Raw genomic sequence first — 26766 nt, 5'->3', positions numbered from 1 at the left:
TAGGATTTATAAGCACTGCCCACCTCTCACCCCCAGACTGGAAATGCTGAAAAGTTTCTTTCAGGAAAGTAGGGGTAAATGAAAACTAATTGTACAGTACCTGATATTTATAAACTGAACTGCATAAAATGTCACTGATTAGCTGTTTGACATATTTTACTTAATGTTTTTTGTTAGTTTTTTAGATTTTATTTATTCATTTTAGAGGGAGGAGAGAGAGAGAGAAGGAGGTAGGAGGAAGCATCAACTCATAGTTGCTTCTCATATGAGCCTTGACCTGGCAAGTCCAGGTTTCAAACCGGCGACCTCAGCGTTCCAGGTCAACGCTTTATCCACTGCGCCACCACAGGCCAGGCTTTACTTAATGTTTTAATTGGGTGAGCATTCAAGTTTGTAAGGATTTTTAAAGGTTCATACACAATTTCAGGCTACTTAAACTTATTTTCCCCGTAGCATCCTAAATTCTTTCAAGGAAAAGTTCTCTACTTAAGGGTTTTCAAGAACCCAGTGCTAAGGATGGCGTGGCCATGCAGGGACAACTCTGCCTATCTGCCCCCAAGGCGTTCCAACCTTCTTAAAAACACAGGGTTTTCTTTTTGTTTTCCAGTATCCTCCATTCCAAAGGATTGCTAGTTTTAAAAAGAAAATAAAAAATATATGAATCAACTTCCATAAAAATATGAATGACAACTGCTTAATTTCTAAAGTAAATAACTTTAATGAATTAAATTTAACTTAGTTATCCAAGTTTCTTATACCAAAATCCCAGAAGAAGGCTATTTACTATATAAAAAGAAAGGCAAATAATTTTATTTATGTGAGGCTAAATTTTCCATAAAACATTTTATTATACAGGGTGAGTCAAAAGTAGGCTTACAGTTGTTTGTATGAAAAATGCAATAATTAATAAATAATAATATAAGAATAAACTCTTGTTTCTCATACAATAGCAAGGCTACTTTTGCCCCACCCCGAATGTATAATGACATACATATTCTAGGTAAAATAAAAAACAAATCCACTTGAAGACAGCCCCATTCATCCAGAACAGTAAAAAATTCCTATCGTGTGAAAATGGACCATTATGAACACACTGCAATATGGTCATTTTCTTTACTCAAAACAAAATGCTACACTCTCAAACGCTACTTACTTTTGTCGTCCTTTAGGGGAAAAGCAGGAGGAAAAATGGGGACTTTGTGAATTTTATAAAACCTTTACGTTATGTTGGGAAGAATTTTTGAGGTCACAATAGTCATCTTTCCACCCAATATTTAATTTGCCTTTGTAAAATCACACTAAAATGTCATGTAAAAATAAGGCTTATTACCTTTATTCAACAGCACATAACTTACTGGACTCCTTTAAAAGCAGTTATTTTAAAAAATATTTACTAAATAACACATAGGACGTATGCTGGAGAAAAAAAGTTATGGATGAAGCAAAGGCAATGGAAACCCTGTTTACTCAACAAATAGTGTCCATCATGCATAACACTGTTCTAGACAGTAAGAGAAAAACAACTTAAACCAGACTCTCTGCTAGACACTCTACCTCTGTTACCCAATCAAAATCTTAACCCAAACCCATCAAGTTGATATTACAGTCCTTGTTTTAGAGACGAGGTAAACTGAGTTCAAAAGCAACACCAGGCACACTGGCCAGGAAACGTGTGGTCTGCACCACATAAACCTGAGTCCAGAACAAAGAGCTGGCGCTAGAGGAGCCGATGACAACCCATGTCTCTGACTCTCCTGCCACGCTGCGTAGGAAATTCATACACGAAATGAAATAAAGTACCTGATTTCATGGAATTGTATGATTTAACTCTAGTATAAGCAGTGAAAATATTTTGCTAGTAAGCAAAACTGCAAGAAATCTTTTTTTAAAAAGACTTTATTCAATTTTCAGAGAGGAGGGGGGAAGAGAGAGGGGGGAAAGAGGGAGAGAGAGAGAAAAAGAGAGAAAGAGAGAGAGAGAGAGAGAGAGAGAGAAAGGGGGAAAGGGGGAGGAGCAGGAAGCATCAACCCCCATATGTGCTTCGATCAGGCAAGCCCAGGGTTCTTCTAAATTTTTTTTTAATTTATTCATTTTAGAGAGGAGAGGGAGGGAGGGAGGGAGAAAGAGAGAGAGAGAGAGAGAGAGGAGAGACAGAGAGAGAGAGAAGGGGGGAGAAGCTGGAAGCATCAACTCCCATATGTGCAGCGACCTCAGTGTTCCAGGTTGACACTTTATTCACTGCGCCACCGTAGGTCAGGCAGAACAAGTAATTTTTATTGTAGTTAATAAATCGTCAATGTTTCCCTTAGTAGAAGAGTAACTCAAGCATCAAACTGGTAATAGCAATAAAGTATTATCTATAGTATAATCTATAGATAATTTATAAACTGTCATTATCATATTAAAACAAAAATTTCTAAAACTTCCAAAAGTTTAGAAGCAACTATGACATTCTCATTATACCACCAGATTAAAAGCTATTCAAATAAACCGAAACTGGAGGTAGTTTTCCTAAAATCTTAGAGAGCCACTATTTTTTGTACAAAATTTCTTTACACATACACAATATTGTATATGATACAAGATCATAAAAGTTATACTGTTCTTTATATAAAAATCAAGTTGCATTTACAACAAAATGGTGGGATCTTGATAACATTATACGGAGTGAAATAAGTAAATCAGAAAAAACCAAGAACTACATGATTCCATACATTGGTGGGACATAAAAACAAGACTAAGAGACATGGACAAGAGTGTGATGGTTACTGGGGGTGGAGGGGAGGGGGGGCGGGAGGAGGGAAGGAGGGAGAGGGGAGGGGGAGGGGGAGGTGCACAAAGAAAACTAGATAGAGGGTGATGGAGGACAATCTGACTTTGGGTGATGGGTATGCAACATAACTGAATGTCAAGATAACCTGGACATGTTTTCTTTGAATATATGTACAATGATTTATTGATGTCACCCCATTGACATTAATAAAAATTTATTTATAAAAAAAAAATCAAGTTGAATGCTTTGGAAAGATCCAAAGAAAGCAGGTGACCAAAAAAACAAACAAACCAAAAAACCCAAAAAGCCAAACTGCTATATTAGCATGAGCAAGACAACTGTACTCTATTGAGGAGTCATAAAATACTGTAAGAATCCTACATCCAGACTCCTTCTCAAATGTTTAAGTTCTCGCTCCAAAGCTAGGAATAGTGTTAATGCGCTAGTTTACATAAGAAGGTTGACTCAGAGCTCCAGGCAACAGATACATCCTCAAATAAAACGAACTGGCATATGAATGTGTATTTATAATTTTTAACTAAACATATAATATTTAAGGTACGTGTGAATCATTATTTTATGACTCCTCACTTAAATCCACTTTCAATCAACTAAAAACTACCACCAGTCATAAATCGGATAAAAGGGGTTTTACTCGTGATACAAATATTGACCGACTTACAACCTATGCAACTTACAACCATTCGACTTTATGACCACATCACTAGCCACTGCTGCTCCGCATCTGGCAGCGCTAGCATTGCCCAGCTGGGCGTACGACAGTGCGGACCAGCTTCCGGCAGCACTACCATCTCCGCGTGCACCATTTCAACTGTTATCCCAGACTCGGTACAGCAATTTGTGTTTTGTGTCTTGAATAGTTTTCATCAAGCCCCTCCCAAGATGTCTACCAAGAGGAAATTGTCTTTGCAAATATTAAACCAGTTGTACTGGTAATGCAGTGTTTTACTGAAACCTGACGAATGTAAAAATAAGAAACAAAATGGTGTAGAGATGATACAAATGGCATAAAATGAACAAAGAAAATTATGATATATAACAATAATGAAAGAAAATTATGATAAAATATGACAGATTTTTATAACATCATTTCACAGTACTGTACATATAGCCTACTCAACTTACGACCAAATCGTGTTACGACTGGTCTATCAGAACCAATCATGGTCGTAAGTCGAGCACTCGCTGTATGTGCTGATACAGGTATACAATTTTTGTCAGAAATGATACACAAGAATACCACTGGCAATAGCTGCCCTTAGAACAATGTCTCTCAACCTCGGCATTATGACATTTGGGGCTGAATGACTCTTTGTTGTGGGGGTTTGTCCTGTGCACTGTCTGCAGCATCCCTGGCCTCTGTCAATAGCAACCCCTCCCAGTGATGACAGCCAAATGTCCCAACAGTAGTGGGAAGAGGCCAGCAAAACTGTCCCTGGCTAAGAAACACGCACTTAGAGAGGGATGAGGATGGGGCCAAAAGCCTTTTCCAGCCTGCCTTTTCTGGACCATTTGAGTTATCATTGTGGTGGGTTGAAAAGTGGCCCCCTAAGTGATATGCGTGTTTTAGCCCCCAACTGCTACCTTATATGGGGAAAGAGTCTTGGCTGATATGATTAAAGCAATGACCTTGTGATGGGGAAATTATCCTGGATCATCAGCTGGGCCCTAAATTTCACTGCAGGAGTTCTTATAGGAAAGAGCAAAGGGAGAGATTTCTCTCTTCCTCTCTCACACAAAGAAAAAAGCAATGAGAACATCAGAGCCAAAAGATTTGAAATCCTGCCCTTGGAGACTGGAGCGATGCAACCGCAAGCCAAAGAATGCTGGCAGCCGCCAGAAACCATGGAGAGAGAAGGAACAGATTCTCCTCTCTAGCCTTCGGAAGGAGCATAGCGCTGCCAACACCCTGATTCTGGCCCAATGATACTGATTTCAGATGTTTGGTCTCAGAATTATGTGAAAATTTCTTTTGTTTTAAGCTACTAAGTTTGCAGCAATTTTTTATAGCACCCACAGGAAATCAATGCAATATATAAGGGTTTTACTTTGGTTTAAAAAACCTATGGATGAGCAAATGCAATAATGCATGGAGAACATTTAGCACAGTTCCAAAAACATAGGAAACATTCAATAATACTGGCAATGTCATTATCGACAGTAAGCCAACTCTAAGCTCCAAGCCCTTGGTATCCAGAGGAAAAAATAAGGACTTTCATCAGTAAAACCAGGCATATATGTGCAAGGCTCATGTATGTGAAAACACATAAACCAGTCACTCATATGACGTGTACTTGCCAGTTATGTAACTGTTGTTATAATTTGTCCTGTACTGAAGAGGCAGCTTGTGGATTAGGTCTGCCAATGACAGCTTCTAGGGAGAGGCAAGCTTCAACACTTACTAGTGGAGAAAAAACAAGGGGGGCAAAGAAGAGTATGAAATTGGACAAAGCAATGAAAATCGATTAGATGTTTGTATAGGTATCAATCTGGCTAAAGTAGAGACCATGGTGACACAGACCAAGTTCTCGGGTTAGAGTTACAGGGTATAGGACAGTGGTGTTCCATCCCAGGCCTTCCAGAAATTCTGTGGCAGTCCATGAACCAGCAACTGAAAACCACAGGTACAGGACCCGAGAAGCTATGCTGACTGGTTTGGCTATTCAAGAGAACACTGATAAGATTATTTTATAAATACAGACTCTTAGGGGATTATTTATTTATTTATTTATTTGCTCAAGCCAGACGAGCCTGCACTCAAGCTGGTGATCTCGGGGTCTCGAACCTAGGTCCTCCGCATCCCAGTCTGACGCTCTACCCACTGCGCCACCACCTGGTCAGTGGGGGCTTATTTTTAAATATCCTCTGGCCCCACACTAGACCTACTAAATTAGATCCCTTTGGCACAGAACAACTCTTAAGGATTGTGATCTCCCCTTCTCTGGAGAATCCCTATTCCAGAGTCAGTTCATGGTAAACATGACCTACAGAACAAAAATATCAGAAAGTGTATGTTGTATCCTCAAAGTATGCATTCAAATAAATTGGCTTAGCATTTTCCTACGTTAAAGCTCTTCCCAAGATGTAGCCTCTCTGGGTCGCACCAGACTTTCCCTAAACTAATCCCTCCCCTTCACTTTTCCTTTCCTAAGCATACGGCCCTTGATCTGCTCGGTGTCTTTTTCCTCACACTGTCCAACAGTTTCTTCTAGAAAGTTCCATGCATCTTCAGCTGGCCTCCTTACACTTTCACTACATTTAACCAACCCAACTAAGATCTAACAATATTTTATAAAACAAAGGCACCATGTAAAAGTAAAGTTCCATTAATATACTTAAATTATATGAAACTGCTCTACTGACCATTTATTGTAATAAAATCCTAAGCACATTTACAAATGAAATTCTAAAACACTTTATACAGAAGCTTTCCACAAGCCTAAAAGTATGAAGTGGCTCTACAAAAGGCTAATAAATTAAGCTCCTTCACCTCAATCTTTACGTAAGGGTTACTAAGTAGCTAACAAAGTGAGAGGATCTGAAAGATACAAAGTACATGGAATCTCAGTGATTCAGACACAAACTCCACCAGGACCAGCTCAGAAGAAAGGGTGATCTGGGAAGAGGAACTATATATGACCCAAAAGGACAGGCGAGGAGGATGATGAAGGATGAACACACAATGACTTGCTACTTTTACCCTTGCTGGCTTTGTTCCATGACTAAAGACAAAAATAAAGCAACGCAAGTTAGTGTTCAGAAAAATGAGTTGTACTTTTAGCTCCTTCCTCTCCCACAAACACCTACATCAATTTATGCATATTCCCAGGTATTTCTATTTACCTCAGTAGTCTTCAGAAATTTCAAGCTCATCAAATTCTATTGATTTATATTTCCAGCAGCAGTGTGAGAAAGCACATGTTAATCTATAACCTCCTCAAAGGCATTATCAAACTTTTTTGATCTGTCAATCTAATAGGTAAAAATGGTATCCTTTAGTTTTCCTGTATGATATGTATATTATGTGTGAGGTTGAACAGCTTTCTATGTGATTAAGAACCATTTGGATTTCATTTTCTGTGAATTATCTATTCATGATTTTCCCCCACTCTATGGTTGATCATTTCGTATCAATTTATAGATACTCTCTCAGTTCCTGCATTATCACCATGCTGTTTTTATTGACTGTTTCTTTCCTTTATATATGTTTTATCATCCTCAAACAAGTGGTACATTTCTTCCATGAAAGAAGTAAGACTTCTTCTGAATATCACGAGGACAGTGCTTTTCAGATCTTCCAACTTCACATATCAGCAAAATTTAAGAGGGGAAACCTGCTTTTTAGAGGGTGGTCAGTTGTGAACGTCAATTGTCATTGGAGTATCTACTTGGGACATCTCTCCAACCCCATTTCACATGTTTACAGCAAATGCAACCACGTTCTAATACTACAACATCGTTTCTGAACAGGGGAAGGAGAGGTCCTGGATGCATCTGTTTCCTGCTGTCTAGGTGGGGACAGAGAACACTTAGTAGCTGATGATGACATATTTTCCAGTAAGAGGACTAGAAAGGGGTCTTCTGCAGTAAAAGCAGAAATGAAGCAAATGCACCGTGAGGGAGAGATAAAAGTGCATCATGCTAGCACTGGACTCCCCAGTCACAATCTTCGGATTCCATCAGACACTCCCTGCATCTTTAAAATAAATTTCTCCTCTTGCTTATACCAGTTAGATGTATTCCTATTACAGTCAAAATTAGCCTACTTACTACTGCTATCATCTGCTCATATTATTTCATAAAGGAACATTTTAACACCTAAACTGCAGGAAGAATAAAACCTCAGACTTAAAAAACAAAAAAAGACTATTTAATGATAGATGTATGCCAGGATCAGGTCTAAGTCCTTGAAATATACTGTTAAACAAAAGAGATAACATCACTCTTTTCGCAAGGGGCTTACATTCTAGTGAAAACCTATAGATAATAAAATAAATTTCAGTTGTGATAAACGGTTTGCAGGGAAAAAAATATCTTAAAAGGTAAGGGGTTAGTGGGAAATGAGAATCGTGTTACTTTGAAAGGGTGGTTAGATAATACTGCTTGCCTGAATGGAAATGTTGGAATGGAAACCTGAAATGAAAGGAAGAAGCCAGTCATGTAATGTTTCAGGAAGAGAATTCCAAGCAGAGGGAACAGTACTAAGTCACAAACATGTCATGACATTTCTGAGAGACATAAGAAAAGAATAGTGCAGATGAAATACAGTGAAGAAGGGGGATGTGGAAGAACTGATAAAGAAGTAATAGACTTAAGAGGAAAAGGTGTAAGGTGGTGAAGTGAGTAGGGGTTAGATCAGGTATAGAAACTACTAAGCTGTGGAAAAGGTTTGAAAAAAACTTAGAGCTTTATGAAAAACTCACTCTGTTATCTTTAATACTTACTTTTGCCTCACATCCATGATAACTTTAACACACAGGCATTTAGAAATAATCATCCCTAAGTATTTAACACAATCTTGAGGTTAGCCAGGAATGAACATCTCCTAAGCAGAAAATAGCTCTTCTCGTACACTACGAATTTTTTAAAAAAGAATTTTAGGACAAAATCAAAACCATCTGAAGGGAAACAAGCAAAACTACTCTCAATTTTATCTGGTAATTATGTTACTGAATCTACTGTGATCAAGACTGTACAAAGGTCTTACAGAAGAACATAAAAATTTAAGTTCTAAGTTTCTGTAAACATAACATCCTTTGTTAACTAAGTTAACTATGACTGGATTGGACATTAACACAGTTAAATACTTCCAGACGAGAAAAAGTGAAAACCAGACTTCTGACTTTAGAATAGCCACAGCTTAATGGTCAACAAAAGTTGATTTTTAATCTTATCTCTATCGCTGGATAAAAGAACTGCCCCTATGTAGTGAAATGAAGTACAGGGGCTGCTTCAATACCTCTCCTCTGAAAGCTTTTATTTAAAGCAATAGACAAATGGGTTTAAAGAGATCTGGATAGCCTAACCTGTGGTGGCGCAGTGGCTAAAGCATCAACCTGAATGCTGAGGTCACAGGTTCGAAACCCTGGGCTTGCCTGGTCAAGGCACATATGGGCGTTGATGCTTCCTGCTCCTCCTCCCTTCTCTCTCTCTCTCCATCTATCTATATCTATCTATCTATCTATCTATCGTTCTCTGTACTCTCCAAAATGAATAAAACCTTTAAAAAAAGAGAGAAAGATTTGGATATAGTATACTTTACATTATTGTGATCTTCTCTCCAGATCTTTCCAGACAACCAATATCTGTGTACACTAAGCAAGCAATTAAACCTATATTGCTTCTAAGATTAATGTCAGTAAAGTCAGATCTTTGAAAGCTCTAATGTATTCTTGAATCTCACGTTTCACTACATTAGATACCTAGTTAGCCCACTTAACGGTAAACCAAAAAGTAGACTATTAATAACACAATCTATGAAGGGCGGTACTTTCAAAGTGTGATGTGAACTCAAGAAATAAAAGTCATTACACCCCTTGATCAAGACTTGATTCTGAGTGCATCCTCAACACATTTCCAGCAGGTTGGCAAAGCGCCCAGGGATAATTAGCAGCCAGTGTGAGGAAGGGAGGGCAGGAGGGCGGGCGGGCTATGGTCTACCTGAATTGTAAAGTCTCCCCCCAGTGGTCACATACGAATAACAGAAAGAGCAGGGAAATCACTGCAGCTTCGATGAGACTAACCCCATCCTCACAATGAAGAAATACATATCTCCTCTTATGATATTTATAAATGCAAAGACTATCATTAGAAGAAAAGAATCTACAGGTAAAAACAGCATAAATTTTCCTGCTACAATTTTTTTTTTTAAAGAATAACTTAATATTCTCAAACAGCCCAGTATTTGTTTTGCCTAATGGGCAGGTGTTCATCCTTTCTGAAATAAATAGGGGCACATCTCTTGCAAGTTAACTACATCCACTCTGATACAAATTTAGTCACAAATGAATTGCCTGAGGGGGGGGGGAATTAGGTATATACCTAATGTCTAATTTGCAGAATATGTACTACTTTTCAAAAACCAACTATAACTACGTAATTTATAGTAAAGTAACGTCAAAAATACAATTGAATCCTCTTGCCTCTTTTATTATTTATTTTCTTGATGTTTTTACAATTTGATAGCCTTTGATTAGCACTATCCCTGTGTTATTTTCAACTCTCAGAAAAATTTGCTGATATTACTTTATAGCAAAGCTTGGGTGTCAAAAATGTGAAAGCATTTAATTAAAATATAGGTTGTCTTCTGCTAATCATCCATTATTAAACAGCAAAGTATAGAAATAAACTTCAATAAATAACTTCAATTTCTAAAAAGTCTTTAAAATAAGGTAATATATACAGGTTATCCCAAGCTATAAAGAGGGGGAGAAGGAGGAGGGACAGCAGCAGGCTGTGTCATCTCCTGGAACAATTTCAGCCTGAAATGAGACTCAAAAAAAAAAAAAAAGAGGCAAACTGCTCCCTCAAATGTTTAAGAAAAATATGAGTCATTTTTAAAAATCCAACAGTTGGCTTAGAGAATAGCAAAAACTGATTCTACCTTACATACAACTACCAGACTTGCTTAAGCACCTTAATTTTTCAAGTGTTTATTTAATCTAGAACGTTTTTTAAAATTCATTTTGAAATTCCAAGTGGAAAAGAAATTAAAGTGGCATCAATTAGGGGGAAAAAGGACACACATACACACACACACACACACACACACACACACATCCCTGAATGTTTTTTCATATATTTGGTGTGTAATCTCTATAGGACAAAACAGGAATTAAAAGTACTATGTTACCCTTTGTATATTATGTAACCCAGTCTAAAATAAACATACACTTTAAAAAAAGTACACATTGTGCAAACATATTTAAACATGTATTTAAATATATGCTGTTTCAGATACAAATGACCTCAAAATGACACAACCCATAAAAGTTCTTTGTTTACAGTAATAAGGCCTTAGAAGACATGACTATAATCAGGCCTGATACCATATGATAACTGTTCAGTAGACGCCTTAAAACAAGCAATAATTCCGTGAGGTCAGGTGTTACACCTATGCACCGCAATGATCTCCGCATTGATAACAGTGTGTTAGCTCCCCTAATGTATTCGAGATACATAAGTTTCAAACGACCATTTGAAATATTTCCTGGTAAGAAATGGCTGCTAAATCATACTCCAATTGAAGAGTATTTTAACGCACGTCAAATGTTCCAAGCCACATTACAAGACGACCTATTCAGGGAGCAGAAAGTAAAATTCCAACAATCCCCAAAGGCTTAGGAAAGAGTAAAACGTGGCTAGCTTGACCTTAACAAGCAGTTTATAAGTAATGCGGAGAATTTTCTGAGCTTCCCCATCAGCCTTCCGCTCCCTTTTCTCCCCTGCCCCCTACCCGCCCGCCCTTACACAAACGATGCCCCAGCTGATGGAAGTTTAAAGGATGAAATCCGGCAGCTGGTGAGATTGAGCCTAAACTCACAATAAAGTGTTAAAAAGTCCTCCTTACAAAATACACCCACCAACCAATCCACATCCTGTCATCATACCGACCGTACGATTCCTTAATTGACTCCCTCCTGTCCCTTCACCCAGGGGATAAAAAAGCCCCGGTACCTTTCTGGTTCCAGATCAACGCCGCCAGGATCGGAAAGCACCGCCTGGGCAGCGAACGCCCCCGGAACGGCGTGTGCGCGGCCCACAACCACTTTGGCCAAAAACTGGAGTCTCGTGCCCGGGAAGTAGCAGCAGTAGTTGCAGAAAGCCTCCTCCCCCGAGAACTCGGAGCCCCGGAGCAAGCCAAGAGCCGACGGAATCGCCCCCTCTCGGGACTGACCCCCAAGGTGTCCGTCACGGCCACCGCTGCCCCAGCGCGGCTTCCCATTCATGCTTTACCGCCGCAGAGGGGGCCGGCCCCGCACCCCCAGCCCCGCCTGCCCCGGCCGGGGCCGCGCCGGGAGCGGAGCGCGTGGGGAGAGCCGGTGCCGCGGCCGGCCGGCCGGCAGCGTGGGCCAAGCACGTTGTCGCGCTCCGGCCCGCCCGCCCGCCCGCAGCCCCGGAGCCGGGGGCCCGGCCAGGGCGCCCGTTCCGCGCGGGCCGGGCGGGCGCGCCGAGCAGCCCTCGCCGCCCGCCCCGCCCGGGCCCCGCCAGCCGAGCCCCAGCCCAGCCCAGGTGCGGAGGGGGCGGGGCGGGCCCGGGTCCCCGCGTGGCGCGCAGCCACCAGCAACAGGGCGCCCCCGCCCGACCCCGGCGCGCGGCGAGGCCGTTACCCGAGCGACGCGGGACCCCGGTAACTCACCGGCTCGCCGCTCGGCCGCCTCCGCGCCGCCGCTCCCCTCCGCTCGCCGCTGGGGCTCTCCTTCAGCCGCAGGCGCCGCCGCGCAACCCCATCTACAAACTCGGGGCTCGGAGTTGGGAACTGGAAACGCGGCGCTCACTCGCCTCCACCTCCTTCTCCCTCCGCCCCTCCCTTGCTCCTCACTCTGCCTCGGCTCGGGTCGCCCGCGCCGCCGCCGCCGCCGCCACCACCATGCGCGCGGCCAGCCTCCCCTCGGCCGCCCTCCGCCTCCTCCTTCTCCTCCCGCCGCCGCCGCCGCTGCCGCCCGGGCGCGCTCCCTTTTGGCCTCGCGCGTGCGCCGGACGTCGAGGAGCGCGCGCTCGGGCGCGGGGAGGCGCCGCCGCCTCCGGGAAGCCGGCCCCGCCCCTCGGCCGCGGCGCGGCGGCCAGGTGGGGCCCCCTCCGAGCGCCGGCAGACGGCGCCCGGCCCGGCCCGACTGCGCCGCCTGCGCCCGGCGGCCTCGCCCGGGTCCCGGCCCAGAGCCGCGCTCGCGAGGGGCTCCGTCATATACCCCGTCCTCTCCGCTCTTCCAGGTCGAAATTGCCGCTGTCATTCAGCATTTACTGATGGGCAAGATACTCTGGGGGGCACAAAAGAGGCTCCTCCCTGCCCTTTCCAAGAGTTTACATTCAAGGAGCCCAGTCATGGGGCACAAAGGATACGTAGACCTGGAAGAAAAGCCTCTGGAAAATGCTCCCCCCCTTCACACCCACCCCCGGCTCTGATGTGTATTTGGCAGTTTCTACAGCTGACGATGTCCTTCACGAATTTTCTCCCAAAGGCCCAACTGGGGAGAGTGATTCACTCCCGAGGAAATGGACGGACACTGGCTCCTTTCATAGCCCCGAGTCCCCCGTGGGCTCCCCAGCGCCGGCTTTGCGGGACACTCCCAGGACACCACTCGGTCCGCGCCTCCCAAACATCTAAGTCTCCCCAAGCTCAGAAGGTGCAGCATGTCTTCACCCTGGCTCTGTCTAGAGGACTGTGAACTGTGGTGAGTGTCCGGTGTGTGGATGACACGTTTTGACAAGAGTGCAGATTTCATTTTTCAGTGCAGCAGAGGCTCTGGGCTAGAAAACACAGTAAGGCCATCAGAGAACTTGGGTTCCCTTAACATGTACCTAATCCAGAAACATCTCTGTGAACCCTCAGACCTGGGATGGGAGCTTTCGAAAAAAGCTGTTTCTTCCTAAAATTAATGAAACTGTGAGGGTGTTATTTAAATGTTACAAAATGTTCACTGCAGTCTTTTCCAACCGTGAATGTGGAAAGAACAAGTAAAATTTGTCATGAGAGCACTGTCACATCAGGTGACCTCCAGTATGCAGCCTTTCCCGGTTTCTCTTGGGCACGTTGCACTGTCCTGCCCAAACCAGGCATTTTATAAACGTCTGCAGAATGAGTGAATGAATCATGGCTTGTTGGATTCAGTGATGGGGTTTCAAGCTATATCCCCCCCCCCTTAATGTGGTTAGCTTGGGAGGGTATAGATACTATGGATGAGATGTATTAAGAAGGCCCTGTCCCCAAAACAGTAGATTTTTCTCCTTAGCCTCAACCAAGTATCAAAGATTAATTTACTTTTTCTTAGGACCATTAATTTTGCAAACCAACATTCAGGGGGAGTTTGTGGAGGACTAATTTAGAACCTTCTGTCCTGGAACAGCAAACCTGAGGAAGGGAAATTGAACGCATTTAGGGGGGCCTGGAAGTAAGTCCTAAGAGGCACAGAGTGACTTTGCACCCCGCCTCCCTGAAGTCAGGCCAGCGGGAAGAAGTGAAGTAGAGTGGGTTGTGTGCCCAAGAGTGAGGCGAGGCAGAGGCAGAGCAGAGGCAGAGGCAGAGGCAGAGTGGAAGAAGGAGGTTTCTCTTCTCAGTCAGCAAACATTTCAGGTCCTCCTTTTCCTGCTCCTTGCTTTCCAGGCCCGTTTGCTTCCCACAGGATACACAGGAGCTCATTCCTGCTGCCCTCCCCAGGCTTGTGAACTTGTATTCTCTCTCCCTCTGACCCCCAACCTCATCACACACACCCACCCCCACCCAGCGAATGCCTGAGCTCCTTTGGGGAAGAGGAGTGAATGCCACTTCTGGGTGTGTTCCTGATCCTTTCATTTTCTCTGGGATCTTCTGGAAACAATGTCCTAACCTCCTGCTCCACCCCCAGTGCCCTGCAAATAGGGGGGAGTTAATTGAGGAAGTTCTGGGAAGGGAGAGTGAGTGGAGCTTCTGCCCCTCCAAGCACAGCATGCAGACCTTGACTTACAGTTAAGACCAGCCCCACCAACCAGCTCCTTTGTCCCTGCATGTGCCAGGGATGCAGCATGTGGGAGCAGGAACGTAGGAACAATAACCTTTCATGTACAGTTCCACGTCTGTTCTCTAAAAAATGACAGCAGTTATTAGATGGAGGCTTATCATAATTGTAAGCCTCAGCCTCATCCTCCAGAGCCAGAAAAAATGATTTTGCCCCACAACTATCTTCAATTACTTCTCTTCAGGGTGTTCTTGCCAGTGAAGTTTCTCTTGCAGTGTCTATATTTTATCAAACACTTACAATACAGTTTATATTATGAAACACTACTTTTAATAAATAGTAAGTGCCACTTGATGACATTCCGCCCTTCCTCTAAACTTTAAAGATGGGACATGCCAGAATAAATGTAAAGCAATCGAACAGGAACATCTAACTCTCATCATTGCTTGCCAGCCCACCTTTCTGAGAGGTCATCATTTCTGAGACACCGCTCATCTATTTCCCATGCCTGTTACAAATTCTTCATTCCAGGAGAGGGGAATGTTATGATTGAAAATGATGGGGAATCCTTCTCTTCAATGTCCTTAATGGTCTGACTTTTCATTACCTTCAAGGTTACTCTAAAGGGATCATAATCTTACTACAGCTTAGTATCTCCCAACCATAAGTCAATTTAAAGTATGCATTTTGAGTCTTAATTCTGGGAGCATCCATCGTTGGCTTTATTTCCTCCCTCAAATATAAACAAAAACTTATATACTTTTAACATGATTGTGTTTTCTCTCCTGCCTTGTCCTTCTACTTTAGAAATGGAACATTTTGTTAATAGTAAAAGCTCTAATTTTTAGCAAAGTGAGTCCTACCTGCTCGTTTTCCAACAAATCCATCATAATAAGAGCAGTGATGGTCCTGGAATATAGCTTTATGAAAAATTGCAACTGACATGCATCACAAAGTCCAACCAAGCTTTTCTGCAAGGATACTTTATTTAGCTTCACCCCTTTTATCTCTGTTCACAAAGCTAGGTCAGACTCCAATTTTCAGCCTCCTTGCTAACCTTTCTAATTCAAGTCTCTCCCTTGCTTGCTTGCAATTTTCCCTACACTTAGAACAGAGCTTCTCACTTTTGATTCATCCAGAGGACTTAAAAAAAAAAAACCCACCTAAACATTCCGCTGAATACTGGGTCCTACCTCCAGGTTTCATTGGTCTGGGGGGCAGCCTGGGCACCAGGATTTTTCAAAGCTCTTCAGGTAATTCTAATATGCAGTTGGTTTAAAAACTACTGAAAGGAGTTATCTTCAAAACAACATTTATAACAATTCTTCTCAGAACATTGTTGAGGTGGCTCCAAATTACCTCAAGTAATCAAATTAAAATACCTAATCCTGTGCTTTAAGACTCTTTGCCAATTGACTAGAATAGTCTCCTTTCAAAACAGCTTAAATTTATCTCCTTCCTAAAGCTTCTCCAGATTAGTCTCACCTGGTTGCCTAAAGATTGCTGTTCCCAATTCTCTGAGCATTCCAACTGGCCCTGGGTTATACAACCCTTTGGACCACCGTTCATTGTGTATATCGTTGTTTTAATCTAGCTTTCATGTACATCTGTCAGAGGCTTTTCCTGTAATCTAAATCTCTCTGAAGTCTCAATAGGTCAATCGACAATCTCAGATTAAACAAAAATGTCATTTGTAGCAGAACTTTCTCCTGTCTACATTTCCTGACACAATGGCAGTTCATTTATTATTATTATTATTATTATTATTATCACAGTTAAAGCCAACAGTTGTAAGAACTTACATGTTTGGGGTCTTTCTTTTCTTTCTTTCTTTCTTTCTTTCTTTCTTTCTTTCTTTCTTTCTTTCTTTTCATGGAAAAACTATTTCACTATATCTCCATGACTCTCTTTACCACCATTCATTTATTGTAAGCATTGGAATTTGACTTCTCCACCTACCTCCATACTGAAACTACTCTTGGCATCACAATTGATATTTTCATTCAAGTGTTTATTCATTCATTTATTAGAGTAAATGTGGGGAATAAAATAATCAACAATATCAATGTACCCCTACCTAATGGTGGAAAATATACTGCTCACAAAAATTAGGGGATATTTCAAAATGAATATGAAGTGATACAAAAAGAAGCATTTGATTTTTTTTATTAAACAAGAACATCAGAAAAGCAAATGACAAGTCAAAGACAGTGATTCAATTATGCAAATGAGATGCAAAACCAACTTTTATTTCATTGGTGAAAATGCGCTATGCAAAAGTCTGAAAGTACTGGAGTATCTGCACGTTCCCTGATCCCCTAATGTCTGTGAGCAGCGTAGTAAGAAATTAAAGTGTCACGTGGTAAGTGCTACATCAGCAGTCTTAACCGACACAATGGAATAGTGGAGACAGTCTTGGCTTAGTATTCAAGCAATCCAACTTCTCTGCAGAGTTTGAGATGAACCCATCACACCTCCACCTTATAAACCTCTCTCTTCCTTTGACTTCCATGATATTACACAACTCAGGAACTTCTTCTACTCCTCGGATGATTCCTTCACTGTCCTCTTAACTCGTGGCATTATCTCCTCCCACTTCTGAAATACAAATGTTCCACCAAGAATGGAAGATATTTTTGAGGGAGAAAGTGTAGAGAGAGAAGAGACCACTGTTTCTCTCCAGAATCTCCTCAACCCTCAGGGCTCTATCTTCAGTGCTTCCACGTCTGTATCTACGGTTCTACTCTTCCCTGGGGCATGTTTCCAACTTCCTGTTGAATATCTCCATCTAGATCTGTCCCAGCACCAGTTAGCATGTCTAAAATAAAATTCATTGCTTCCACCATCCTACTCTATTGCCTCCTGTAGGGTTCCCTCGTCCCACCTATCTGTCCTCACCTATCTGTCCTCTCCCTGACAGATAACACCTGCACCCAAGTCCCTTGAAGCTTGCTTTCTCAATGTCAGGAGAGTGGATTCTCTTGTCAACTTCCGCTGGTCCTACAGAAAGTCTCCTTGCCCAAACCCACGTGCACCTTAATGCCAAACGTCAGTCATATCATCCCTGCCTCCTCATTGCTTCTGGGACTCCATTCACAAGGCATTCATAGTAATCGTCAAGGCTCCCTAATGTGTGGATATTACACATCAGTCGAATCTAGCACCTTTATACAGGGGTGGGCAAAAGTAGGTTTACAGTTGTGAGTATGCAAAAGAGAATTTATTCTTGTATTATTAATTATTGTATTATTTGTATTACAACTGTAAACCTACTTTTGCCCAACCCATATCTGGGCCCCTCTTGTTTTTTCAGGGGTGTATTCCCCCATCTCTGCTGATCAAAATCCAAATTGTACACTTGGCTCACACTCCCTCTTTCCAGTAAACCTTTCCTGCCCCAACCCAAACAGAGACAACTGCTTTCTTTTAATTCCTATAGTCCTTTTCCTGCTCTGCTTCATCATAGTTTCATTTACATTTCTTAATATTTACCTTAACACTCTTGTCACCACCCGCTCTCCCAGCCCCATTCCCTTCTTGCTCGCAGGAGTCCAGGGGGCGGTGTACAGGAATGCCTGCAGAACTTGGCACAATACTGCTCCTAGTATGGGCTTACTTGTTGGAACAGATAAAGTTGGTAGTTGGTAGACTTCTAAAACTAGAGAAAATTAAGTGGGGAAAAAATGTTGCTAATTAGAATTGAACTCTTGTTCTTGAATATGCAAGTTACGGCTGAGAAGCTCTTACAAGGACAATCATGTTTCAGGCAGGGACCCTAACTGAGCCGGTTGAGTTATCCTGTCAACAGCCAGCCTCCAGACCTAATTAAACCTTTGGGGTTTTCACTTAAAATTGGCTTCAAAAATTACACCTCGCCCACTTAGATATGAGCTGGGAGGGAAAATAACACAATAGCTCTTCTACGTACTCAGGTACTAAAAGATTTAAAGAGATGAAAACAGGAAATTTAAAAAGAAAAGAAAAAACTGTGAACGTCTATGTTGTCAGTATGGTGTCCTGGGCTCACTGGAGAGGCAGAGAAACATGAAATTGGGGTAGGTAGAGGAGGTCTTTATGAGGAGTTTTATGGCATTATAGTAAACAAAGAATGTCTGAATAGTGAACAAGCACAAAAGTAAAGGGTAAAACTCGGAGTCTGAGTCTGAGGCTCTTCCAGAAGACTAGAGGGCAGTCATGAGGGTAAAACCAAATCATGAAGGTGTATATAGACGCCTGAGTCATTTTTGTTACATTCATTTGTTACATGAATGAGTGAAAGATGATCAGGAACAGGGACCTGGGAGCAAAGATGAAAGTAGGTGTGTATGTGAGTGTGTGCATGTGGAGGGTGGTCAGGGCAAGCTGTTTTGGCTGTTAAAAAAATCTAAGAACTGAATTGTCCACACTAAAGTGACGCCATCTTTATGCGAGGAAGTACAGGGCACTTCATTCCTCCTTAAAATATCAGCTGTTTATAAACATGAAAAGCTAGGTCTTTTTTTTTATTTAAATTTTGCTTTGATAATAATAGTGAATGATAACAACTATCTATTGAGCTCACTCCAATGTGGCACACAGTGTTTTATGTCTTTTATATCCCATTTGAGTCATCATTACCATCATCACTTTAGAAACGAGGACACGGGTGAAGAGGGGTTAAGTTAACCACCCAGTACGAAAGGAACGGAGAGCTCCAACCCAGCTTCACTATGTGTAAATCCACTTCTCTCCCAGGAAACAATAACACTAGGATTAGATGCCATACTTTTAAAATCCAATTTATAGATTATCTACAGCAGAGCGCAGCAAAACTATTACTCTAGTTTTTTGGGGTTGTTTTTTTTTTTCTTTCTCATTGCCTGTTAACTCCAGCTTCCCGAGAGAACGCAGTAGATGCAGATATACTCCTCAGATCTGCTTTCAAGGAAAGACTTGCTGCCCAGCTGCAGGAGAGCTCTCAGAAGAAAGCCCCCAGATGTCAGCCCTTGGGACCACCCCAGCAGCAGAAAACCCACATGCTCAAGCTCATGCCCCAAGTGCTTCCCAGGTGGTCACATTAAATGATTAATGAAGGGAGAGAGATAAAGGCTCAGAAGCTCCAGCCCTGTGTGGCAAGTCTGAAGGCCATTTAAGCTCCAGAGTCCCCTGTGGGGTCAGCTGAGGCTGTCACTCGGGTCTGCCTCCCACACCGAATTCGCCCTCTACCCAACCTTGTTGCTGTTGCCCCCTTCCTTTCACAGGTGTTCATCTGGGTGTTCCTTCCTACTGAACTGGATGCTAAACTGGCTCAGAGCACTCACCAGGGGATACAGGAAAGGGACACATTTTAATTGTATACCACACATTTCTTTGCTTTAGGGAAATACAGTAACATAATCAATTCATATATGCTAATTCAATAGTTTCAATGGAAGTACCTGGCAGATTCTGAATCTATTTAGTTATTTATATGCATGTATTGTTTATCTGTATTTATGCATTGTTTGAATATCTTCTAGCCACCTGGGTCATCACTTTGCTAGTTGCTATGAGGGATACAGATAGGTGAAAGAAATTTATTGTCTTAGAAGAGCTTATAATTTACAATGGATGCCTGTTATTTATCTTTTTATTATTATTTTTCTTTCTTTCTTTGGATGCCTGTTATTTTTATTTACTATTCTTTCCCTCATCTTCTGATAATTACAGACTCTCTCTTTCTTTGAGGAAATGTTTCTCTTACTACTCATTGCATTAGATCCTGGTGGGGCTACTAATGACCACAGCCTTTCCATATGGCCATGTGACTGAGGCCTGGCCAATCAGAGGACTGATTGGTCCTCAGCCACAGTGATTGGTCCAAGCTGTATGCATGTTACCTGAATCAAGAAAATTTTGAATTTTTAAAATGTACTATAGCAGCAAGAAAGATAATTTTATTTTTCTTTCCTTTCCTCAACACTTGGAGAAACTCAGAAAAGAAAGATTTGGTCAGTCATGCTGGAGGTCGGCCCTACTTCTGGACTTCTCTGGTTACATAAATACACAAGAACCTTTTAACTAAAGCTAAATTGAGTTGGGTTTCTATCACTTGCCACCAACAGAGTTCTGACTAACAGACAATCTATTTAGGAGAGAAGTTATGCATTTATTAAATGTTAAGTCACAATTCAATCAATACAATTATATAGTACAGTGAGGTAAATAATTATAAATATATTGACATATTGTGGAACTTAACATTTATTTAATACTTTTAAAATTAAGAATTGATGATTATAATTTATCTTATTCTTAGTCAATACTTAGTTAAAAATTCTTAAAGTATACTTTAACCTATACCTACTTGCCATATCAGAGATATCCATTGATAACAGAATTAAGTCATTATGGTATTTATATAATCCAGATAATATGGAACAAAAAAAAGTGTTTAAAATCTGAAAGCTTTAAGTTCTCTTTTTTTTTATTCACCACTTATGAGCTCAGTGACTTTGGGTAAGTCATTTGATATATGAAAACTTTCCTTATCGGAAAAATGAGCCCACCTGCAAGATATTTTAAGGATTATAAATTAAATCTATAAAATGCCTGATACAGTTGCTTGCTCAGATAAGAGAGTAATTATTGACTATTATTTTCACAATAGTTTTAGAACAACAAATGGTCATTTTTTAAATATCTTTAGTGCACAATTCTGAGCTATAAGAATGCTCTTGTCCCGGCCGGTTGACTCAGTGGTAGAGCATTGGTTTCTATTATATCTACTATTGTCAAACATTGGCCAGGAAGTTCTAACCAAGAAAGAGAAGAGATATCGTATTCATGGACGGGGAGACAAAATTATAGTTTATTTTAAAATAATTAAATTTTTCTTTATATAACCAAAGATAATCAACTGAAACAGCTAATAGAACTAAAAAGATTTGAAAGATACTCATATCTGGTCAAAACTCATAAAATGCAATTACTTTTCCATAGACATAATAACAAGATAAAAAATTTAACTGAAAAAGAAAATATCCCATTCACGGCAGCAACAAAAATGTGCCGTACCAGAAACTGAAAATAAAGCCAAAGTAATTGAAACATACTGTATTGGAGAAAGAAAGGACAGGTAGAGTAATGGCACAAGAGTCAAGAAATATAGCCATCTGTACATAGAAATTTGGAAATGCAAAATTTATTATTTATAACTTGAGGAGAAAGTTTGAAAAACTCAGAAAGGTAGTGTAAGATAACTGGCAAAACATTTTTTAAAATCCATCCAAAACTAAATCCAGATGAACTTAAGATTTAAATGTAAAAGATTTAACTATATAAAGAACCAAAAGAAAATACATCATTACATCAAGACATAAACTATAATCAAAAGACTAAAAACAGACTACATAAAATTACTTGAAGGGAAAGATGCCCTAAACAAAGTTGAAAATCACATTTAGAAAATCAAACTTAGAAATAAAATTGAAATTCATGACAAAGTCTTGAGTCATTATATATAAAGACTACCCAAAATTAATATAAATATAAATAACCAGATCTAGTTTAAATTAATAAATGAAAACTATAAGCTTGATTGATTCAATGTGCTTCAGGAATCACCTTTATACTGGTGATTTATGGAAGTGTCAATTGAATAGAATCCAGCTTCTTAAATTGTTCTTTAAATGGAAAACAAAGTATTAGGGAAGTTTTAAAAATTGAATTTATTAGTGTGACACTGGTTAACATCTAAGAAAAAGAAAATGATTACTTGAGTCAACTTGATTTCCAAAGTGTACAGATTGTACTTATTTAACGAAAGTACTTGGCTGGGTGGCTCACAGAGATGGGTATTTAATGATAATGTTCACATAATATGTAAAATATTTTGTAATCAGGTGGACTTCTTTGTGAAAGCAAACATGACTGATTATATCAATATTATTTGCATATCATTATGGGCTTGATTTTTTTTTGAAATTCTCTTCTTACATTTTAATGGTATCTTAGTATGCTCAAAGAATATTAGCAGAATTATGGCAATTTTTTCATATTACATGCTTTTGGAATTCTATAAATAGAAAAAAGTGGTATAGTCTTATGTTACTAAACAAATAATTTGAGTACAGATTGCTTTGGAAATATTGCCTTATGTTTTTTTTTTAATCCCAACTAGATAGAGTGTAGCAAAAAAAACACCAAGAAAAATAAAACAAACTCAATTTCTATTCTTTTCCTGGTTAGGTGCTGAATAATGAACCGATTCAACTACTATTCATTTTAAGCATCTGATATATGTGTCAGATAGTATGCTGAAAATTTGAGTACAAAGATGACTAAGAAGGCATGGTTCTTGTCCTAGAAGCTCACAATCTAGACAGGGATTCTAGATTCACTATAGGTGTTCAGTAGGAAAAGATCAGCGGCTGTGGGAGCTCATAGAAGACATACAAAATCCACCTACTTGGATGAAATTCTTTTCAGTTCCTAGCAAACTACTTGAGTTGTTATTGAATACCAACTATGTTCCAAATACTAGGCACTCTTCATTTCAAGTTCAAATATATGTATATTTTGAGAAATATATAGTTATCTTTAGTCTAGTCAGATTGTTTAAGGGATTTTCTAAAGATGATATATTAGTATAGTAGTTAAGATATTGTCCTTAGAGTGGGACAGCTTGGTAAATCTTGGCTCTGTCATCAATGAACTAAGTGGACAAATTCCCTGACATGCTTGGGCACCAGGTTTTTTACACTTGTAAAAAATGGAGATAAGGGTGAGCGTTGAGTTACTATATAAAAAAATAACTTAGCACACAGTGCCAGGCAGTAGGCAAAGGCTAAATACATGGTAGCAAGAAAAGTAAAAAATATAAAAAGGCCACATAGTTACTAATTAAACCAAAACATATTTACTTAATAGCAGGTATGTGTCAACAGAAACATTGTATCAATTAGGACAAAGACTTGACTGGGGGGTGAACACACAATACAGTACACAGAGATGTGTTGTGGAATCCAGCACCTGAATTCTGTGTAATTGTTAACCAGTATCATCCCAATAAAATTCAATTAAAAAAAAAACAAAATTGAAAAAAATGTATCAATTATGCACCATAAGAAGTGTCCTTTTGTGTCATAAACTGTTCAGGGGTAAAAAAAAAATATCTGAGATTTTCAAAACTTCATTGTTTTCTAAAAACCATGATGAGGCCCTGGCTGGTTGGCTCAGTGGTAGAGTGTCGGCCTGGCGTGCAGGAGTCCCGGGTTTGATTCCCGGCCAGGGCACACAGGAGAAGCGCCCATCTGCTTCTCCACCCCTCCCCCTCTCCTTCCTCTCTGTCTCTCTCTTCCCCTCCGGCAGCCAAGGGCTCCATTGGAGCAAAGATGGCCCAGGCGCTGAGGATGGCTCTGTGGCCTCTGCCTCAGGCGCTAGGATGGCTCTGGATGCAACAGAGTGACGCCCCAGAGGGGCAGAGCATCGCCCCCTGGTGGGCATACCGGGTGGATCCTGGTCGGGTGCATGCGGGAGTCTGTCTGATTGCCTCCTTGTTTCCAGCTTTGGAAAAATGAAAAAAAAACACAAAAAAACCATGATGAAAAGAAAAAGAAATGATGAAATTTCAAATAATAAGTATTTCATTAAAAATTCAAAAATACTATTGTTAATTTAGCATTTAATTGTATTTAAAAATAATTTCTAGGTCAGGTTTCCTACTTTTTGTGAGAATTGTGAGTCTGATTAATGATCACCTAGAAATCGGAGCCCTTTGAAAATTAAACCAATTATTTGTAGCTAAATAATTTTAAAGGCAACATTATAAAATAACTTCAAAATATCACAGCAAAAATGTTCATATTAATTATGGGATGTGAGTTTATTTTAATATGTTCAATATAAAGTGTGATGAGGTCTAGTGGAGTTAGAATTAGAATGCTTCTATTTCGTAGGTGTTGACCACATCAGGCTACCTCGTATGTGATCTTAGTCCTCAAAAAAAACAACAAAACAGTCTCGTAGAGAAACAGACATAGAATTCATTACCGTACTATAGTGTTAGAGGATGGACTCATGTTCTATATGAAGTATAGTAGTGGCCAAAAAAGGAGGTAAGATCAAGTATATAAATAGTTCAGAGAAAATTTCTTGGAGTTGGAGAGGCTACAGGTGGGACTGCAGAAATGAACAGCAGAGGTTAGGTGAACAAGGCTGGGAAAATAGACAGGCACTTGTCGAAGGGGCCAGAATTGGGAGGTCGGGGAGGTAGGAAGGTGTGTTCCGAGGCCTGTGCAGCTGCAGGAAGCTTCTAGAGGGGAGACGTGGACCATAACCCTGGGAAGGCAGGGGGAGGACAGCGACTGGGCCACTTCTGCAGGGGCTTGGTCCTCGGGAGTCATGGTAAGACACTAAGTGCTTTCAAAAATAGCAGATTTCTGGCCCTGGCCGGTTGGCTCAGTGGTAGAGTGTCGGCCTGGGGTGCGGGGGACCCGGGTTCGATTCCCAGCCAGGGCACATAGGAGAAGCGCCCATTTGCTTCTCCACCCTCCCTCCTTCCTCTCTGTCTCGCTCTTCCCCTCCCGCAGCCAAGGCTCCATTGGAGCAAAGATGGCCCGGGCGCTGGGGATGGCTCCTTGGCCTCTGCCCCAGGTGCTAGAGTGGCTCTGGTTGCGGCAGAGCAACGCCCCGGAGGGGCAGAGCATCGCCCCCTGGTGGGCAGAGCGTGGCCCCTGGTGGGCGTGCCGGGTGGATCCTGGTAGGGCGCATGCGGGAGTCCGTCTCTCCCTGTTTCCAGCTTCAGAAAAATACAAAATATATATATATATATATATATATATATATATATAGCAGATTTCTGACTTGGAAAGGCTGGTCTGGCGGTAGTGTGGACGTTCTTTGTGAGATCAGGGGACCTATTAGGAAACATTGATCAAAACCAAAGAACAAAAAAAATGGGTAAAGGAAAGAGACCAGTACCCATTGCAGACCTACTTGGTAGAGCAAAACGCTAAGCCCCTCATTCGCGCTATCTTACTAGCCTGCACGGCTTGCCTGAGGAATGGAGCTGACATTTTAAAGAGGAGGAAACCTCAGAAATGTCAAGTTATTGTTCCAGTGTCAGGACGTTAATATGCAGTGAGTCAAACATAGTCTCTGTGATACCAAATCAGTTGAGTGTTTATTTTTGTATCATGCTGCCTTTCCAGGAGACAGATCCTAAAGGCTTGTAGTAAGGCAATAGCAATAACGATAGAAGGAACAGACAGGTTTGAGAGATAGCAAGATGGTAAGCTCTCCCAGACTTGGCGTTTGAACGCAGGGAATGAAGAAAGGGTCTGTGATGACTCCCAGATGTGGAAAAAACAAGGGGAGATGCAAGGATCTTGGTTAAGGTCCAACACGGGATTTCAGAGAGCCCAGGGGAAATGACCAGGAGGGTGAGCCGCCTAGCAAAGTGCTCTTAGGAGAGGAAGCAAAGCAGTGCAGACTGACAGTTAAGCCCTCGGGGTCTCACATGTAGACAAGGATGATGAGGATCAGAGACATGGTGGCATCAACTGGCTTTGAGGTCTGACTTGCCATCATTTTTTACTTTTAAAACGAATAGATAGCTCAGAAAAGGAAATCTGGTTTGCTACTTAAAACACATACACACATACTTTCTAGCTCAGAAGAGAGATTGACATCTCATTCATCACAGAGTTGCTCTACAAAGTGGTTACTGATGCAGGAGTGAATGAACCATCAACCAGTATTTAGTCAGAATCAGACCTGTGTCGATGACTTCAGGAGCATTTCAGGTGTCCAGGGAGCCATGGAGACCTTCTGTAAACTCAGCATCTGGACAGCATGTCTGTCACTTGGACAGGTCTTGAGTAGTCACTGCTGAGTGGGGACACATATTCTAGAGAAAATTTGCATTTTGCTCAGACTCTTAAGTTTATCTTAATGTGCCAGATTAGTGAAAGTTAGATTAGAAAAAGGATGAAATCAATCTATTTAAATCGGTTGTTTCGTTAAGGAATTCTACTGTCCCTGTTTATTGTTATAGAGTAGAACAGCCTCAGACCTCACATTGGAACCTGCTAGAAATGCAAATTCTGAAGCTCAACCCAAGACCAGTAGACTAGAGCTGCTTTCTGAGAAGAAAAGGCAGTAACACGCATGCCTCAGAGCACTACCTTCCCCCCCCCTCTTTGACCCCTTCCTGTCCCCAATTCTTTCTGAAAATTGAGGGATTATAGTGCTCTCAAATCTGGGAGACATTCAGAATGTGTCCAACACAGTTTGTGATGTTATTCTTTAGAGTTAGAAAGAATCAGAAGATAATAGGTATTGAGGTGGGAGAGGCCTTTC

General features: G+C 41.1%; 1 protein-coding gene and 1 non-coding gene across 7 annotated transcripts in view; one reads left to right on the top strand and one right to left on the bottom strand.

Annotated features, from left to right (window-relative positions):
- PALS2 (protein associated with LIN7 2, MAGUK p55 family member) overlaps positions 1-12451 on the bottom strand; it is a 78424-nt gene extending 65973 nt beyond the window's left edge. For 2 of the 6 annotated variants that reach the window (XM_066240016.1, XM_066240017.1), the window contains exon 1: positions 12153-12451. Coding sequence is in view for 4 of the 6 variants with exons in the window: in XM_066240011.1 (XP_066096108.1) it covers positions 11471-11738 (268 nt within the window). In the remaining 2 variants the exon portion in view is untranslated. Of the gene's footprint in view, positions 1-11470; positions 11857-12152 lie in introns of those variants that run through there. The other 4 variants (XM_066240011.1, XM_066240012.1, XM_066240015.1 and 1 more) reach the window with 3 other exon arrangements.
- Positions 12452-24848: 12397 nt separating this feature from the next.
- On the top strand, positions 24849-24924 carry TRNAP-GGG (transfer RNA proline (anticodon GGG)). The gene has a single exon. It is a non-coding gene; the product is annotated as a tRNA-Pro (tRNA).
- The last annotated feature ends 1842 nt before the right edge of the window (positions 24925-26766 follow it).

The sequence above is a fragment of the Saccopteryx bilineata genome, chromosome 7, assembly GCF_036850765.1.
Source record: "Saccopteryx bilineata isolate mSacBil1 chromosome 7, mSacBil1_pri_phased_curated, whole genome shotgun sequence".
NCBI classification, from domain to species: domain Eukaryota; kingdom Metazoa; phylum Chordata; class Mammalia; order Chiroptera; family Emballonuridae; genus Saccopteryx; species Saccopteryx bilineata.
Note: the sequence above shows the minus strand (reverse complement) of the source record. Positions and strands in the feature narration are given on the sequence as shown.